This window comes from Haemaphysalis longicornis, unplaced genomic scaffold, assembly GCF_048455015.1.
Source record: "Haemaphysalis longicornis isolate Haplotype H1 unplaced genomic scaffold, Haemaphysalis longicornis Haplotype H1 scaffold_12, whole genome shotgun sequence".
NCBI lineage: Eukaryota > Metazoa > Arthropoda > Arachnida > Ixodida > Ixodidae > Haemaphysalis > Haemaphysalis longicornis.
In genome coordinates this window covers 69,980,731-70,001,116 of record NW_027526225.1, presented here as the reverse complement: position 1 = coordinate 70,001,116, position 20,386 = coordinate 69,980,731, and the positions used below count along the sequence as shown (strand labels likewise).

At 41.4% G+C, this 20,386-nt stretch overlaps 1 protein-coding gene across 1 annotated transcript in view; it reads left to right on the top strand.

Moving 5' to 3' along the window:
- Window positions 1–20,117, top strand: part of LOC144161666 (phosphatidylinositol phosphatase PTPRQ-like) — a 110,431-nt gene extending 90,314 nt beyond the window's left edge. The window contains exons 25-33 of the mRNA XM_077692293.1: window positions 663–867; window positions 1,675–1,781; window positions 5,767–5,971; window positions 8,641–8,747; window positions 10,260–10,464; window positions 11,235–11,341; window positions 15,359–15,563; window positions 18,248–18,354; window positions 19,863–20,117. Coding sequence (XP_077548419.1) covers window positions 663–867; window positions 1,675–1,781; window positions 5,767–5,971; window positions 8,641–8,747; window positions 10,260–10,464; window positions 11,235–11,341; window positions 15,359–15,563; window positions 18,248–18,354; window positions 19,863–20,117 — 1,503 coding nt within the window. The remainder of the gene's footprint in view (window positions 1–662; window positions 868–1,674; window positions 1,782–5,766; window positions 5,972–8,640; window positions 8,748–10,259; window positions 10,465–11,234; window positions 11,342–15,358; window positions 15,564–18,247; window positions 18,355–19,862) is intronic.
- Window positions 20,118–20,386: the final 269 nt, after the last annotated feature.

Here is a 20,386-nt window from a genome sequence, read left to right as displayed (position 1 = left end):
TCAGGCACGGGGTGAGGAATACTAAAGGAATTTAAATCTCGCAAATTTTCTGTCGTACGAGAACGGGAAAAGTTCTTATTTTTCCCGTCTGGGGCATCATCAGCAGCTGGAACAAACATTGTATATGGCCTCGTTAGTGAAACGAAAGTTCTTTACACAGGGAAATATTTGCGGTACTTCAAGACATATAAAACGCAAAAGAGCATCTTGTGAGACAATAAATTTAACTTCCTGCAAAACACAGGTTTATGTGCCCTTCTGCAGGCTTGATAAACCAAAATTTGATGTACTCTTTTAGGCTAAGAGGAGTAAAAAGCGCAAAATTTCAGGACGTCAATCGCCTGAATTTCCTGCCAGCTTTTGGCGTACAATGGGCGGAGCCCGTATTTCTATCTTCCCACACATTCAACATGCAATCAAAAGCACAAATTGTCACTTAGCTTCGGGTGAACATTGAGGTATTGATCAAGGACCTTACGGCTACAATTTTTGTACTCAGGCTTTCACTTTATTACGTAGTCCAAACTGCGATCATATTCGATGTCAGCACTCTAGCGTAATTAAAGCAAAATGCTTACTCGGCGCAGTTATCTAAAGTGCTAGAGTACTCGTAGCTGCACTAGGAAAAAGAAAAAAAACACCGTTTTTTTGTTCATTCGCAGGTTAACTCATCTCTGATCCACACCTTCAATGACCTCCCAGCTGACGCACTGTCACCTAATTTAGTTGTCGTGAATTCCTCCGAGACATCCTCGTTTTCCCTGCGAGACTTGTCACCGGGATCAACGTATTCGGTCTGCATTCAGGCCAGCACAAACGCAGGCTTTGGAGAAGCAGCTTGCAACAACTTCAGCACAAAGGTTTCAGGTAAGCGCTCTATCTCCTTAGACTCACAACTATTCTTGGTATTTTATGTAGGCAGCTTCCCACATGTGCATTGTGAACAAAGCAGTGGTTAATACCAATAAATAAGATCGAATGATGGGGTTGGGATTGCTATGATACGACAACGTGTGTGGACGTTTAGGGCGGTTATGCCTAAATGTAAGTGTACATCTCAGGACTTGGGGGACCTCGAGCACTGCTATTCTTTGTGCTCGATATTCGCATGTATGCTTTTGGTAATTACCGCTGTATCTAACAATCCTGAAAAAGATTTTCGAGCAGTAAGCAAGATTTTCGAGTAGTAAACAAGAAATAGTGTGTTGATTCATTTTTCGGGTGTGTCCGGCAAATATATAAAACCCAGTTCTATAGCTTTCCACATTTTTTATTCTTGCGGAAGTTGCCTTTTCACCAAATTAACCCCAAAACACCAAAGAATGATGCACACTTCAAAAACCGTCATAGTGCAGCGGGAAGGCGTTAAATCATTACAATGTCACCAAGTTTTTAGTAATCGACGGTGAGGCTCGCCTAGCAAAAAACTATACGATGATCTCTCTAGCGGATTAAGTGGAAAGAGCACCACACAATGGCTTTTTTTTGTTTGAGGTTTTATCCTGAAATGCTACATGAAAACCTGCATGTTAATTTTAATTAACAGTAGATTAAATTGCAGTAGATTTTAATTGCAATAGAATATAGGCTAATAATTATACATTGGTGACTCCATTTCTATATAAAAATCTGTAATCACAGAAGAATTTCTTTACAACAAGTACGCGCTATTAGTTCCAGATTCTCCAGAAACGTTGCGGCTGTCGGACGTCGCCGAAGTCGGCTTCAAAGTTCACTGGGACGCGCCGGCCCAGAAGAACGGAGCGTTAACTGGCTATGTGGTATGATAATTTGCTTATACTGATTATGCCTCACAGAAATTAAACTTTCGGACTAAATTTGTTCAACGAAAAAGTCAACACGTCTTCTGAATAAAAAACAAACGTTGGTCCTTGATGGTCACCTAAATTAGGTGGCCCCATATACCCTAATACCAAAAAAGAGGCGCATTTGAGGAGACAGAAATGTGCGGACGACGTGATTTGAGTATCTTCTCGGATACATTCAATATCAGAGAAAGCAGTGCCGCGCAGGGAGGGTGCGTACTCAATAAAATTATACAAGCAACCTAACCAACGCCAGTTTTAGAAAGATGTATGCCCTGCCGTTAATGTAAACTCTTCTGTTAACACTCAATTCTTAACAGCTTTTAACATGGCTTTAAAAAACAATGAACTAAACATTCACGGTTAAAAGACAATTGTTAAAATCTCCAGGTGTTAGTTTGACTTTAGGAATTGTTATACACTTGTAAAAAAGATTAAGCGGAATCAACCGATGTTGGTCCCTAAAAAATGCAGTTCTACGGAGTGCATGGTGGGGAGCTTAATTTGATTGCATCTTACAAGAAATACCGTAAACAATGTGTGTCGTTAAACAAATTTTCATCAAAATTTATAATCATCAGCACGAGTGTCCCTCAGGGCAGTATTATAAGGCCACTGCTTTTCAGTGTGTTCATAAACGACCTTCACACATTATTACTAAAAACTGAACTTTCGGTAAGTTGTTACGGAGGCTACACTAGTCTAATAGTCACAGGCATGAGTAGAAGCGAAATCAAAAAATCTCCCACCGCATATATCTTAACCAGATATCTTAAGCAGATATCTCCGACAGATATCTTAAACTAGGTAAAACAAAATGCCTTAGCCTAGTTTAGCAAAAACATTTAAAAATTCCATATGGCCCCAAAAATAAAATTTTTACGCCGCCTTAAATAACACTTGGTGTTGAACGTATTGCGGCAATTTATTGTCTTAGCGGTTCATATTTCATGCAATCTGCGTTGGCATAAGCATGTCGACGCAATGAGCAAAAAGGTTCACCAGACTATAGGCACAATAAACAACACAGGGATGTCTTATCTGAATACCTAAACCTTTTATTTAATCCTTTAATGGTAACCAATAATAAACAACAAAAACCATCAATAATCAACCAATCACCAACATAGTGTTGTATTACCTGGACGAATAAAACTTTTTGCAAACATTTATTTCTACCCGTATCAGATATGCCCATCCGGTCTTGGGAACTACAAGGAAGAATTTGAGCACGCCTTGTTACAAAAAGAGCTGTGCGAATTATTGCAGATGCGCCATTTTTGCATCGTGCAGTGAAATTATTTCGCCAGTATCGTATTATCAAAGTGAACAAAGTTAATGAGTACCATTTAGCGCGTTCTGTTTACCTAGAAGCGAAAAACTGTTATGTGCATTTGGCAGGGCTATCGGAGATTAATCCGAAAACGAATTTTCCTGATGCGCGCTTTACAGAGACATGGTATGCAACGATACCATACAATAATAATGTCATGTAATCACTATTGTGCGCTATCCAGTAACTGTTAATAAATGTAAGTGCAAACATTGATATCGCGGTTTTGTGAAAAAAAGTTTTCCCTATGTGTTTCTTTGATATGCTTTTGTATTTTGTTTCTTTTGTTCTCCAAGTGATATTCTAAAATGCACAAGAACAAGTTACAGAGAGGGGATTCTTTTTTTTTATGTGTGCGAGTGCAGTTGTGTGCCCGATTTTTTATGTGTAGGCTATACTACGTTACAGGAATGGAAATGTATACAGCGTGCGAGAATGCATATGTTTGCCTTTGTGTTTAAATGTGCCCCCATTACTCCTGCAAGTATCCGGCCAGCCACCTGGTCAAGCGGCTTAAGACTGCAGATTTTTATGGTAGCTTCAGCCTTTGTAACAAAAGGGAAGTGAACATTTGATTTGATTTAATTATAGGAAGTACTTTATTTTCAGTTTTAAATTAAGGCAAACCTGTGCATGGGAAAATAAAAGGTGTTGAAACAACTCACACAGCCAACCCTGTCTTGAAAGAATGAAAACAAAATATAATTACAGAAATGCAAAATACAGTACAAAAATAATAATAATAATAGTAAAGTAAGAAAGTTGGTAAACAATGTAGGGTTGAGGAAATAATTTCTGCATTTACGAGACACTGGAACAAACAGGAGAGGCTAGGAAACATTTCAGGAAAGGCGACCTCACTGTCTAATGAGGAATGCTTTCCACTTATTTGGCAACACCCTACCACAGCCTGTAGCAGTATGTAGGTAGATAACAGGGCGCGTGGACGGTGTTAGTTGGACGAACAACAAGTAATCGCTCACAGCAGAATAACGCAGTGAAATATTGTGATGCTTTAGTTGGACGTATTCGGACAGTTTGCGAAACGAAGAAATTACGGAAACATATAGTTTCAGCAAAACAAAACGCCGACGCCACCCTCGCCTGCGAAAGTGGATGTCTGGCGCAGCTGTTTAAACCAGTACACATGCTAATGGGTCGGGGTATGAAATGTTCCTCATTGTCTTGGATCGCTTGTCGATGGCACTCGGCTTCTCTGGTTGCAAATGCTGGGTTCTGATGCATGCGCTTAGTGTCTTGGACGAGAAATGCTGGTTCCCGCTTAGACTGATGCATGCGTTAGACCTCGAATGACATCAACCCCCATCTCTTTCCCTCTGTCGAGGGGAGCAGCGAACCTAATGATTACCAGTACGCTCGTGTGGATTTGAATGTTCCATTGTTCACCAACTCCTTTTCATATCTCGTGTGGTAGCGAATCTTGTGATGTGTTTTTTTTTTCTTTTCACGGCTACCGGACTCTATGCTACACGCCTGATTAGCCTAACGCACGCGCTCGGCGTCTCGGGCGAGAACGGCTGAGTCCTGCCTAGGTTTTTTGTTTACGACACAAAATTTTCTCGCCAACGAGATCCCAACAGCTTCGCTGTAAAACCGTTGATGCAGATGGCATCCGGAAAAAAAAGGATACTCTTGGGTATCCCAATCGTACAGCTCCGATTAAAACAGAATTATTTTAGAGCACCAAACGAGAAAAAACGATGTGGTAGGAGACTTGAAAACGCAGAGTTCGACTATTGTTGTGTGACGTTTTTTAACCCTTACTGGTTTCTATGGTAGGGCCGATCATTTGTTAGGAGCCATTCCTTTGATTACGGTAAGCTTGAGACGCAAACAGCATGACGTGAGATCGCTGTTGTGCAATCGCTAATGTTTTTCACTGGAAGTACCTTATTTATTTATTCTGGCTAATGAATGAGTGGTAAAATTAGCCTTGCGCTACAAAGGAGTATGCCACTTCGACACACAAAATTAAGGACGTCCTGCACCTACCAGAATAAGTGCGCATGGGCATATTCGTTGCGGGACGAATTGAAAACGCAAAAGTTCAGGAATTGTGCATCCTGCGTGACATCTGAATCTCATGACACGTGGGTGGAGCAGGTGCGCACAAGCCCCGCATAAACCGGATTACACCGAAGATGTGTGCTATAGTCTGCTCCATGGTTTGATTCACATTGTCACAATAAGGGACAAGAGGGGAGAGGCCAATGCACGGTGTAGCAGGAAAGAAGCCGACTGAAACAGTTTTCTGGAAAACACAAAAAAAACGAGAGTGAGGAAAGTGGGGAAATTATCAAGTAGCAGTTAACAAGTTGTAATTGGTATCGCCAAGTTTTCGCCTTCATGGCGTAAATAATACTTGAGTGCCCTGAGGATATTCCTGTACTGTTGAAGACGCGTTGAAGATATGTTGAAGACGTATTGAAGATGTTGAAGACGTGTATTTCAGCGCTGGAAGTGTGGAGGTTGTAAAGCAAGAACATCTATCTTAAAAGATAACTATAGTGTTGAATCACGGGTAAGAGCCGCGTAGTCATATTTAGAAGCAACTAACGATTTTTCCTTCTCTCTCATTCTCCTCAGGTAAACTCAACTTTAGCTCAGACCTTCAACGAGCTGCACGCCTTGTCATCGTCCCAGAAGTCTGTCGTCCTGAATTCCTCCGACACAACGTCGTTTTACATGACAGAGCTGACTCCGGGTTCAACGTATTTTGTCTGTGTACAGGCCAGCACTAGCGCGGGCGTCGGAGATGCTCTTTGCAACAACTTCAGCACAAATGTCTCGGGTAAAAAGTTTATCTATTGCCAGATTCAGTAAGTTGATGCTTGTAATTTTTATTTGAATATAGGGTTTAACGCGCCGACGCAACGCGGGCGATGAGGCGCGCCATAGCGGAGGGTTCCGGAATTATTTTGACCAGCTGGGGATCTTCAACGTGCACCGAAATCGCCAACACACGGGAGTTTTTGCTTTTTGCCTCCATTAGAAAAGCGGCCGCCGTCACCCGGAATTGAACCCACGTCCTCGTGCTCAGGAGCGCAGCGCCATAGCTGCTCTGCCATCGTGGCGAGTCGAGAAAACCTGAAACATTTCAACAGACCTCTCGCCAGGACAAGATAAAAGGGAATGGTGGAACATGTAGGACAATAACAAACATGCTGAAGCAGAATGGCTATCTGGCCAGGGTCGTATATATGCGTGACAAAGCCTTGAAACAGTGAAACACTGAAAAACGTGAGACGGACAAAACAAAACGTGAGACTGTCGCAACAACAGGAAAGCGCTGGCCCTGTTGTTCTACTTGTCTTGTGTTTTTCAACTTTGCGCTTTTTGAACGTCTTGTCATGACAATAATAACCGTAGATTGGTAGTATTGGATCTTCATCGTATGCCTTTGTATACATTACCGCTAAACCTTCAAGCAACTTCGATAATAATTTGTTGGAAGAACGGCAAGAAAGGGGTTAGCCCGGGTAACACGTAGTGCCTCTATATATACCGCTTGAATCAACTGACCTTAAATGAAATTTTGGTCTGGTGATTGCTGTTAACGCTTCCAACGTTTTGATGACGCCAGCATCGATGCATCATTCAGTGACATTGGCAAGCCATTTTGTTACGTAGACGCATACTGACTGTGTCTCCCTCGGAAACACGTTGTTTTGTTAATGCCAAATCGACCAGCAATATCGAGAATGGTGTTTTAAACGTCCTACAATCATCATGTGGTCCTTATTTTATCGAAAACACCTCTACTGGCATTAAACTTTGAAAGGGGCGAAGCATGCAGTGTATAAGTGCTATATTGGCCCCTTAGCGTTTTTTCAGGCGCAGATTAAGCCGGTGGCGGGGTGGAGGTATGCAGCTCTGCTTGAAGCATGAAGTTCTCTCGCGCAAGGTGTTCGAAAACGAGTGTCCCGGTGTGTTCTTTTAGAACGTGTTTCGTTCTAGGGCCAGGATTAAACGAGAGCCCCGGTGTTTTAGTACCATGACTATATCGACGGTGACTCGAGACCACGACGATGACAGGAGACGCCGACCGCCCAAGCCCTTAAGGGGCTTCGCCCTTAAAAATAAAGGCTGCTTTCCGCGTACAATACATTAACCGCACTTTCGGCAATTAAAGAACACTTTCAATAAATTAGTTAAGTAATAAAGAATAATAAAGCCGCAAGAGATATTTTTTTTAATTTTTAATCTTTTAAAGATATACAAACATTTGAGAATATATTTGGCGACCTCAGCTTTGCTGCCAACTTTGCCTTCCTGTTATGGTAGAAATGTTATATATTGGAATGAGCAGTGTTGATAGCTTTTTTTGTTTCATATTTGTGACCATTTTTGGGTGGAGTTGATAACGACATTTCTTTCTTGTTACCACCTTCACCTGGTATCTATATCACTGTGAGTTTTGTTTTGGCTGCTGTCATTGGCAGCAGCGCATCTGTTAAACCTCATTGCTTCCACTGCGTGGGCACGCGTTAAGAGGCAGTATTTTGTTTATCAAAAGTTTGGGGGTCGGGAAATATACTTCATACATATTAAAGATATAAATAGACCATTTTATCTCTCATGCATGCTCCTTTCGATACGTAGAGTGCAATACTTCCTTCGCAAATGTATTCCTTGAACTGAAGAGTGCAATGAAGGTTAGGCTTCGGACATAATATTCATTGCAGAATGTGTTCCGGCATCTCTATGTAGGGTTTTACCCAGCACTAAATATTTTATTACTATAATTAAAAAGAGTAAATTGAAAAATTCCGACATGTTTCTAAACACGAAACTGGAGATGCTGATGAAATGGCACGCACTACAAAGCTCTCACTATATTTTGGTGGGTTGCAGTAAAGTGAGGTTTTTGCACAAAGGATAACTCGGTGTCGCAGTCATTACGTTGTTGTGGTCAAACGCTATTTGCCTTCAGGTAATAAGAAAAGCGCATTATTTGAAAGCTCCAAAATAATTTAAACCACAAGGAGTAACAGAGGAGTCGACTGGAGCATGCACTAAATTATGTTTTTATTTGTGTCCATCCTAAAAACTCCTGCACTGAAGTAAAAAAAAATCGAGACCTTGTGCCGAGCAGTGCATCCGTTATCTACAACTCTAGCGTGGCTTGGCTTTTGCTATTTACTCATGAGCACCAAGTGTGAATAGAAGACAGGACATGCATTTTCACTGGGGACTTCTCGACACTGCCTTTTAAATGATGAGTAGAGACAGACCATGCAACTTCTGAGCTAGTGGCAATTTTGTAGAAAAGAAAGCTGGTGAAACCAACTTCCCAAGATCTTTTGGCCTTTTTTATAGCTTAACGCACCAGTCTGAATGAAAGATCCACTGCTACCGCTGAAATGTTGCTCAGTGTTATTATCCTTCAGAGAGAGGCGGCTTCAATGCATAAAAAGTAGAGCGTAAACCACTTTTAATGCAAAAAAGCGGTGGTTTTAGTTCCAGGCCCTCCCGAAGATCTGCAGTTGGTGGAGGAGACCAAGTACAGTCTGAAGATCCACTGGAGTTCGCCGAAGCAGAAGAATGGAGTACTCCGCAGCTACAAGGTTGGAAACTTGATTTCATCTTAATGAGAACAAGTTGTGCAATATTATCAGAGAGATGTATTACACGGGCGTAATTTTCAAGTCACCTTACCTGCGCAGTCTAAAGGACCTGCTAGCTCTGATTTAGACTAGTTTCTTGCGTGGATAAGTGGAAAATGCGAGACGTTTGATTTATTTTATTACAGAAGTAATAACAACAGCGAGGATGCTTCCGCTCATGCAACTCATACAGAACACGTTTCCACCGTTTTCATTCAGCACCCTATTCCGATTCATTTTTCTTTCGTCCTATGTCAGTTTACAATCGCTGTAATATTTGAGTGTTGCATTTTTCTTCTACTACGGACGAGATTTTTAAAATATTGACTTGTGATTATCAGTAACAAAAAGAAAAAAAAAACTGTGATTGCGAATGCTATCAGCGCCAATGCTTGCTAAATTCATCTATATCCTTCGTTTTCCACTTCTGTAATGTAAAAGCGTAAACGTTTAATGTAAGGTGCATATGCCGAGAGTTGCTTAGAGGGCCGATTGCCTCATACTGAAGTTTGTAGAAGGTTGAGTGGATTTCGAAGGACGCTTTTATGGAAAACCGGGACATCTTTTTTTGCAAACTACTTTCTTTGAGTTTAGGTGTTCTAAAATGTTCTGTTGGAATGCGCAATAAACTATGGCCCATTCGGTCAGTCCCCTTACATGCGCTAAAAAATTAAACACTGCGCATCGTTGTTTGCGCGGAAGAAGTATCTCTTTGAGGTCATCTTCGCGCTTACCTATTATACGCCACACAGTGCCACATGGCATAAACCATATAAAAACCAGGAATACTGCAATAAGAAATCACACACGTGATACGAAATACTAAAAAAATTTAAATCTCTATAATTTTCTGTCGCAAGAGAAGGGCCCGGTTTTAATTTTCCCCTGTAGGGTATCATTCGCAGCTCGACAAAACAGTAAATGTGGCCTCGTTGGTGAAACGAACGTTCTTTACTGCGGGAAATATTTGGTGTACTTTAGGAAACTTAAAACGCAATTTCGTAAAATACCGAAGAGCATCTTGTGGGACGGAGAACTTAACTTCCTGCAAAACACACGCTTATTTGCCCTTCTTTAGGCTTGAAAAACAAAACCATTAGTACGCTTTTTGGCTGAGAGGACTAGAAACCGCAAAATCTCAGGACGTCACCCGCATTGATTGCCTGCTTAGCTTCTGGCGTACAATGGGGCGATCCCGTATTTCTATCTTTCCACACATTCAACCTTGCATTAACAGCAGAAATTGTTATTTAGCGTTCTATTGATCAAGGTCATTACAGCTCCAATTTTTATCGGTACTCAGCCACATTGTTTACTTCATTACGTTATCCAAGCGGAGATCCTATTGAATGTTAGGTTCTCTAGCGGAATTAAAGCGAAATGCTTAGTCGGGGTAGTTATCTAGAGTGCTAGGGTTCTCTTAGCTGCACTAGAAAAAGAAAAAAAAACACCGATTTTTTTGTACCTTCGCAGGTTAACTCCTCTCTGATCCACACCTTCAATGACCTGCCAGCTGACGCACTGTCACCTAAATCAGTTGTTGTGAATTCCTCCGAGACATCTTCGTTTTCCCAGCGAGACTTATCACCGGGATCCACATATTTGATCTGCATTCAGGCCAGCACAAATGCAGGCTTTGGAGAAGCGGCTTGCAACAACTTCAGCACAAAGGTTTCAGGTAAGCGCTCTATTTTCTCAGGCTTCAACTATTCTTGGCATTTTATGTAGGCAGCTTGCAACATGTGTAATCGGGACAGAAGAGGGATCGATATCAACAAAGAATATCGAATGATGGGGGTGCGATTGCTATGATATAAGAAGGTGTGCCTACTTTTAGAGCAGTTATGCCTAATGTAATTGTATATCTCAGGACTTCGGGGATCTCGAACACTGCTGTTATTTGCGCGCAATATACGTAGTTAATTTTTTTTAATTAGGGCAGTATCTAAGTATTTCGAAAAATATTTACAATTAGAGCGAAGCTTGTATTAAACAAGAAATAGTGTGTTGATTCATTTTCCGAGGGTGTCTGGCAAATATATAAAACCCAGTGCTATAGCTTTCCACATTTTTTATTCTTGTGAAAGTTGCCTTTTCACCAAATAAACCCCAAATACCCGAAGAATGATGCACACTTCAAAAAGCGTCGCAGTGCAGCAGGAAGGTGTTAAATCATTGCAATGTAGCCAAGTTTTAATTATTCGACGGTGAGGATCACCCAGCGAAAAACTATACAATAATCTCTCTAGCGGCTTAAGCTGACAAGCACCGGACAATGGCTTTTGTCATTCGAGGGTTTCTCCAGAAATGCTACATGAAAGCCTGCCTTTCACAAGTAGATTTTATTGCAATAGAATATGGGATAATAATTATACATTCGTGACTACAGTTCTATGTAAAAATCTGTGATCACAGAAGAATGCCGTTACAGCAACTATGCGCTATTAGTTCCAGATTCTCCAGAAATGTTGCGGCTGTCGGACGTCACCGAAATCGGCTTCGAAATTCACTGGGACACGCCGGCCCAGAAGAACGGAGCGTTGACTGGCTATGTGGTATGATAATTTGCATATACTAATTTTGCCTCACAGAAATAAACTTTTGGACTAAATTTGTTCCACGAAAAGTTCAACACGTCTTCTGAATAAAAAACAAACGTTGGTCCTTGGTGGTCACCTGAATTAGGCGGCCCCATATACCCTAATACCAAAAAGGCGCATTTGAGGAGATAGAAACGTGCGGACGACGTGATATGAGTATCTTCTCTCCAAAATTTCATGACAGTAAAGCATTCCGCCCAGGGATTGTGCCTACTCAATAAAATAATACCAGGAACTTAACCAACTCCAGTGTCAGAAAAATTGTATGCCCTGCCCTAAACTCTGAATTTATAGGGGTTTTTATGGTGGCTTTAAAATTCCTAATAAAAAAATGCATTGATAAAACAAAAAAAATTGTTAAGAGCTCAAGATGTTAGTTTTACTCTAGAAATTTTTATAGACTTGTTAAAATTATTCTATTCAGTCAGCCATTCTATAGTGCTTCAAAAATACAGTTCTACAGATTGAATTCTGCTGTGCGTAATTTAGTTGCGTCTTACCAAAAATACCGTAAACCACATGTGTCGTTAAACAATTTTTCATCAAAACTAAAAACCACAAGCGCAGGGGGCGCACGTGGTGGTATTTTATGGCCACTGCTTTTCAGTCGGTTCCTAAACGACCTTCACACTTTATTCTTAAAACCCGAACCTTCGCTAATTTGTTAATGAGACTACACCAGTCTCTTAGTCACATGCACGAGTAGTAGTAACGAAATAAAAAAATCCTGACAGCACCCTATATGACATCCTAAACTATGCAAAACAAATTGCCTTAGCCATGAACCTAGCAAAACAATTCAGGAATTCTATATCGCCCGAAAAATAAAATGGTTACCTTGCTTAAAATAACACTTGGTATTGGAAACATTGAAGCAATGGAATCATTTAAAGTTTTTGAGGTTCATCTTTCTAGCAATATGGGTTGGCATAAGCATGTCGACGCAATGAGTAAAAAGGTTTACCAGCTATGGGCGTAATAAGCAAGACAGGGTTGTACCTGAACGCATCGAGCTTTTTATATAATCTTTTATTTCTAACCAAATATAAACAACATAAACAACCAATAATCAACCAATAAAGAACATAGGGTTGTCTTTTCTGGACGAATAAAACTTTTTTGCAAACATTTTATTTCTAACCTTATCAGATATGCCCATGTTGTCTGGGGAGCTGCTATTAAGGATTTGAGCACGCCGTGCTGCAAAAAGGTATCTGCGAAATATTGCAAATGTGACATTCTTGCATCGTGCACTGCAATTATTTCGCCAGTATCGTAATATCAAAGTGAACCAATTTAATGAGTTCCAATTAGCGCATTCTCTTTGCCTAGTAGCGAACAATTATTATCTGTATTTTGCTTGGCTATCTGGGATGAAGAAGAAAACAAGTTTTTAGGAGGCGCGCTTTACAAAGAAATTGTCAGCACCGATACCGCACAATAATAATGTAATGCAGTCACTATTGTACGTTCTCCGGCATCTGTGAAAAAATCGGAAGTACGAACATTCATATTGCTATTTTGTGAAAGAAAGAAAACGTTTTCACAATGTCTTTCTTTGATACGCTTTCGTATTATGTTTCTCTTGTTTTTCAATTGATATCCTAAAATGCACAAGACGAAGTTGAAGAGAAGGAATTCTTTTATTTTAGTGTGTGCGAGTCCAGTTGTGTGCCCGATTTTTAATGTGTAGGCTATATTATGTTACAAAATGGCTATATTATGTTACAAAGGCTATATTATGTTACAACACCGCAGCAAGTATCGGGCCAGCCACCTCGTCAAGCGGCTTGAAACAGCAAGCTTTTGTGGTAGCTCCATACTTTGTAACGAAAGGGAAGTGAACATTTATTTATTTTCGGAAGTACTTTATCTTCAGTTTCAAATAAGGCAAAACTGTGCAAAGAAAGGGAAAAGGCGTTGGAACACCCGACGCAGGCCAACCTTCTCCTGAAAGAAAGAAAACAAAATATATTTACAGAAATGCAAACTACAGTACAAAACGAAAAATAATATTAAAGTAAGAAAGTTGTTATACAATGTGTGGTTGGGGTAATAATTTCTACTTCCACGAAAAAATAGAACAAACAGGAGGGGCGATGAAACATCTCTGCCAAGGCGACCTCACTGTCCGATGAGGTATGCTTTCCACTAATTTGGCACCATACTAGTACAGCTATAGCAGTATTTAGTTTGATAACAGGGCGCATGGTCGGTGATTGTTGAATGAACACGTAATCGCTCACAGCAGAATAACGCAGTAAAATGTTGTGATCCTTTAGTTGGACGTATTCGGACAGTTTGCGAAACGAAGAAATTGCGGAAACATTGTTTCAGCAAAACGAAGCGTCGACGCCAGCCCGGCCTGCGAAAGTGGATCTTCGGCACAGCTGTTGCAAACCAGTACACAAGCTGATCGGTCGGGGTATGAAATGTACCTTGTTGCTTAGGATGACTTAGGGATGGCACACGGCTTCTCTGATGCTACTTGCTGGGTTCTGACGTATGCGCTCAGTGTCTTGGGAAAGAACTGCTAACTCCCGCTTAGACGGATGCATGCGCTAGCCCTCAAATAACGTCAACCCCCTTCTCTTTTCCTCTTTCGACAGCAGCTGCGAACCTAATGATTACTAGAACACATGGGTGGTTCGGTGTTCCATTGCTCACCAACGCCTATGATCCATCATGCCGTTGCGATGCTTGTTATGGGTTTTTTTTGTTACACGAAAACTGAGCTGTATGCTGCACGCCTGATTAGCCTAACGCACGCGTTCGGCGTCTTGGGTGAGAACTTCTGAGTCCTGCCTAGGTTTTGCATTTACGACACAAAAATGTTCTACCAACGAGATCCTACCAGCTTTGCTGTAAAATCGTCGATGCAGATTTTACACAACTGGTCTATGCTGCACGCCTGATTAGCCTAACACATGCGCTCAACGTCTCGGGCGAGAAAATTTGAGTCCTGCTTAGGAATTTTGTTTACGACACAAAATTTTCCTACCAATAAGATCCTAACAGCTTCGTTGTAAAATCGTCGATGCAGATGGCATCTTGCAAAAAGTGAATACTCTTGATATCCCAATCGTAGAGGTCAGAATGAAACTGAATTCTTTCAGAGCACCAAACGAGAAAAAAAACAATGTGGTAAGAGGCTTGAAAACGCGAAATTCCAGTTTTATTGTGTGCCGTTTCGTAACCCTTACTGGTTTCTGTGGTAGGGTCGATCATTTATTAGGAGCCATTGGTTTTATTACGGTAAGCTTGAAACGCAAACAGCATAACCTCAGAACGTTGTTGTGCAATTTTTCACTGGAAGTGCTTTAGTTAATTATTTTTGCCTGAGGAATCAGTGGCAAAATTAGGCATTTTTTTCAAAAGGAGTATGCCACCTCGACACGAAAAATCAAGGACGTCCTGCACCTACCAGAATAACTACGCATAGGCATATTCTTTGCAAAAGTTGAAGAATTGTTAATCCTGCGTGACACCTGAATGTCATGACACGTGGGTAGAACAGGTGCGCACCAGGCCCGCATAAACGAGATTATACCAAAGATATGTGCTGTAGTCGGCTCGCTGGCGTAATTCACATTGTCGGAATAACGGACAAGAGGGAAGAGACCAATGCACGGTGTTGCAGAAATAGTTTTCGCGAAAACACAAAAAAAACGGCAGTGAGGAAAGTGGCGAAATTATTAAGTAATAGTGAAGGAGTTGTAATTGGAATCGCCAGGCTTTCGCCTTCAAGGCAAAAAATAATACTTCAGTGCAATGAGGATACTCCCGTACTGTTGAAGACGTGTTGAAGATGTGTTGAAGACGTGTTGATGTTGAAGACGTGTATTTCAGGGCTGGAAGTGTGGGGGTTTTAAAGCAAGAACATCTATCTTAAAATTGTCAATCACTGGTAAGAGCCGTGTAGTCATCTTTAGAAGCAACTAAAGATTTTTCCTTCTCTCTCTCCCTCCTCAGGTAAACTCAACTTTAGCTCAGACCTTCAACGAACTGCACGCTGAGTCATGGTCCCCGAAGTCTGTCGTCCTCAATTCCTCCGACACAACCTCGTTTTACATGACAGAGCTTTCTCCGGGTTCAACGTATTTCGTCTGTGTACAGGCCCGCACTAGCGCGGGCGTCGGAGATGCTGTTTGCAACAACTTCAGCACAAATGTCTCGGGTAAGGATTTCATGTTTTGCCAGCTTTAGTAAGTTGATGGTGGTAATTTTTTTGTTTTATTGTAAGGTTTAACGCACCGAAGCAATGCAGGCGATGAGGTGAGCCGTAGCGGAGGCTCCGGATTAATTTTAAGCACCTGGGGATATTTAGCGTGCGCCGATATCTCGAACAGAGGGGGGTTTTTGCTCTTCGCCCGAATCAGAAAAGCGGCCGCCGTCGCCCGGAATCAAACCTGCGTCCTCGTGCCCTGGAGCGCAGCGCCCTAGGCGCTGAGCCAACCTGGCGGGTCGAGAAAACCTGGAAAATTTCAACAGACCTGGCGCCAGGGCAAGTTAAAAGGGAATGACTGAACATGTAGAAAAATAACAAACATGCTGCAGTAGAATGGCTATCTGGGCAGCTAGGTTCGTATATATGCATGACAAAACCTTCGAAGAGTGCAACACTGGAAAACGTGAGACAGACAAAACAAAACTTGTGACTGTCACAACAACAGGAAAGCGCTCGCCCTGTTGTTCTGCTTGTCTCGTTTTTCAACGTTGCCCTTTTTGAAAGTCTTGTCATGACCATAATAAATGTGGATTGGTAGCATTGGATCTTCGTCATATGCCTTTGTATATATTCTCGCGAAACGTTCTAGTAACTTCGATAATGATTTGTTAGATGAACGGCAGCGAAAGGGATTAGCCCGGGTAACACGTACTGCCTCTATATGTACCGCTTGAATCAACTGACACTTAAATGAAATCCGTCATCTGGTGATTGCTGTTAACGCTTCCCCCTTTTGTTGACGCCAGCATCGATGCATCATTCAGTTACATTGGTAAGCTGCTTTGTTACGTAGACGCTGACTTGCTGTGTCTGCCTCAAAAACACGTTTTTTTTAATGCCAAATCGACCAGCAGAAACGAAAATGGTGTTTTAAACGTCCTACAATCATCCTGTGGCCCTTATTTTATCAAAAAACATCTCCAGTGACATGAGACTTTGAAACGGGTGAAGCTTGCAGTGTATAAGTGCATTGTCGGCCCCTAAGCGTTTTTTGCCGCGCAGATTACGCCGGTGGCGGGGTAGAGGTATACAGCTTTGGTTGAAGCACGAAACTCTCTAGCGCAAGTTCTTGGAAAACGATTGTCTCGGTGTGTTCCTTTAGCACGCGTTTCGTTCTAGGATAAGGCGTAAACGACTGCCCCAGTGTTTTAGTACCATGACTATATCGACGATGACATGAGACTACGACGACGACAAGAAACGCCGACAGCCCAAGCCCTTAAGGGGATTCGCCCTTAAAAATAAAGGCTGCTTTCTGCTTACAATACATTAACAGCATTTTCGGCTATGAAAGCACACCTTCAACAAATTAGTTAAGCAATAAAATATAACAAACCGCACTATATTAATATTTTATTATCTTTTCTTTTAAAATTATACAAACATTTGAGAGTACACTTTGTGACCTCAGTTTATTGCCAATTTCGCCTTCCTGTTATGGTAAACATGTTATATAGTCGAATGAGCAGTGTTGACAGCTTTGATTTGTTTCATATTTTTGACCAGTTTTGGGTAGAGGTGATAGCGACATTTCTTTCTTGTTACCACCTTCACCTTCCAGGTATATCCCTTTGAGTTTTGTTTTGGCGCTGCCATTGGCAGCAGCGCATCTGTGAAACCTCATTGCTTCCACTGCCTGTGCGCGCGTTAACAGACAGTATTTTATTTAAAACAAGGGTGTCGGGAAATATACTTCGGTCATAATAAAGCTATAAATGGACCATTACATCTCTCATGCATGCTCTTTTCTATACGTAGAGTGCAATGCTTCCTTCGCGAATGTATGCCTTGAACCGAAGAGTGAGTGGAGGTTAGACTTTGGACATAGTAATCATTGCAAAATGTGTTCCGCCATCTCTATCCAGGCATTTTACCCATTACTAAGAATTTTATCACTATAAATAAATAGGAGTAAGGTAATTGAAAACGGAGTTTTTGACATGTTTTCAAACATGAAACCGGAAATGCTGATGTATTGGCACGCACTACCAAGCTCTCATTATATGTTGGTAGGTTTCAGTAAAGGGAGGTTCTTGCAAAATGGATAACTGGACGTCGCAGTCATTACGTTGTTGTGGTCAAACGCAATTTTGCCTTCAAGTAATAAAAAAAGGGCGTTAGTTGAAAGTTCCCAAATAATTTAAATCACAGGGAGTAATAGAGGTCGGGACTAACGCATGCACTGAATTCGGTTTTCGTATTTGTGTCCATCAAAAAAACTTCTGCACTGAAGTAAATGGAAATCAAGGGCTCGTGCTTAGCAGTGCATTCATTATCTAGAACTCTAGCGTGGCTTGCCATTTGCTATTTTTTAATGAGCATCAAGTGTGAACTGAAGACAGGACATGCATTTTAATTGGGGACTTCTTGACACTGCCTTTTAAATGATGAGTAAAGACAGACTGTGCCTAATTCTGAACTAGTGGCAACTTTGTAGAAAAGACAGCTGGTGAAACCTGCTTTTCAAGATTCTTTGGCATTTTTATAGCCTGGCGCACTAGTCTGAATAATAAAAGATCCACTTCTACCGCTGAAATGTTGCTCAGTGTTATTATTCTTCAGCGAGAGGCTGCTCCAATGCATAAAAAGGGGAGCATAAACCACTTTTGACACAAAAAAAGCGGCGGTTTCAGTTCCAGGCCCTCCCGAAGATCTGCTGTTGGTGGAGGAGACCAAGTACAGCCTGAAGATTCAGTGGGGTTCTCCGAAGCAGAAGAATGGAGCACTCCGTAGCTACAAGGTTGGTAAATTGATTCTAGTCTCATGAGCAAGAACACCTTGGGCCATACCTTACAGCGATGCATTACACTGGCATAATTGTCAAGTCGCCTTGGCTGCGCAGGCTAAATGACCAGATATCTCTGATTTAAAATGGTTTCTTGCGTGGTAAAGTGGAAATGGCTAGACGTGTGATTTGTTGTATTACAGAAGTAATAAAAACATCGAGGATGCTTCGGGTCATGCAACTGATACAAAACACGTTTCCACCGTCTTCATTCAGCCCCCTATTCTTGTTCATTTTTCTGGCGTCCTTGGTTAGTTTACAGTCGCAGTAATTTTTAGGTGTTGCATTATTCTTGCCCTACGTTCAAGATTTTTAAAATATTGGCTTGTAATCATAAGCAATAAAACACACGAGTAAAAACTGCGTGAGTGGGAATGCTTTCAGCACCAAAGTACGCTAATTTATCTATATCCTTCGTTTACTGTTTCTGTAACCTAAAAGTGCTTAATTTAAGGTGCGTATGGCGTGCTTTGTTTAGTAGGTAGACTGACTCCAACTGAAGTTTGTAGAAGGTTGAGTGGCTTTCCTGGAACGCTTTTACGCAAAACCTGAACATCTTTTCTACAAGTTTAGGTGTTCGAGAACGTTCCATTGGAATGCGCAATAAAATATGGCCCATTCGGGCAGTGCCCTTATATGCGCTAAAAATTGAACACTACGCACTGTTGTTTGAGCAGGAGAAGTATCCTTTTCACGTCAAGTTCGCCCTGACCCATTTAAAAACCCAGAGTGCCAGGTGACACCCACTATGTAAAAACCAGGAATACTACAATAAGGAATCAGACACGTGTTGAGAAATACTAAAACAAATTAAATCTCGATAATTTTCTGTCGCAAGAGAAGGAGAAAGTTTTACTTTTCCCGCCTAGGGTATCATCCGCAGCTCTACCAAACAGTAAATGGGGCCTCGTTGGTGAAACGAACGTTCTTTACTGTGGGAAATATTTGCTGTACTTTAGAAACTTAAAACGCAATTTCGTAAACTACGTAGGAGCATCTTGTGAGACGGATGACTTAACTTCCTCCAAAAGGCACGTTCATTTGCCGCGCTTTAAGCTTGAAAAACAAAGCCGTTATGTACTCTTTTTGGCTAACAGGACTAGAAACCGCAATTTCTCAGGACGTCAACCGCATGGATTGCCTTTCTAGTTTTGGGCGCGCAATGGGCGGATCTTGTATTTCTATCTTCCCCACACTCAACATTGCATTAAAAGCAGAAATTGTCATTTATCTTTCAGTGAACAATGAGCTATTGTTCAAGGTCATGAAAGCTCCAATTTTTGTCTGTAGTCAGCCACTTTGTTTACTTTAATACGTTGTCAAAGCGGTGAGCATATTCAATATTAGGATCTCTAGCGGAAATAAAGCGAAATGCTTAGTTGGGGATATTTATCTGGAGTTGTAGGGTTCTCTCAGCTGCATTAGAAAAAGAAAAAAAACAGCGTTTTTTTGTCACTTCGCAGGTTAACTGCTCTGTGGTCCACACGTTCAATGACCTCCCAGCCGACGCACTGTCACCTAAATCAGTTGTCTTGAATTCCTCCGAGACAGCTTCGTTTTCTCTGCCAGACTTATCCCCGGGATCCACGTATTCGGTCTGCATTCAGGCTAGCACAAGCGCCGGCTTTGGAGAAGCGGCTTGCAACAACTTCAGCACAAAGGTTTCAGGTAAGCGCTCCATCTTCTTAGACTTCAACTATTCTTGGAATTTTATGTAGGCAGCCTCCAACATGTGTAATTGGGACAAAAGAGGGATCGATACCAAACAAGGATATCGAACGATGGGGTCGGGACTGCTATCCTATAAGAAAGTGTGTCGATGTTTTGGGGCCGTTATGCCCTAATATAGTTGTATATATCAGGACTTCGGAGATATCGAGCACTGCTAGTATTGGCGCACAATGTTCGTAGATATAATTTTGTTAATTACTGCCGTATCTAACAATTTCTAAAAATATTTACGATTATGGCGAATGTTGTAGTAAAC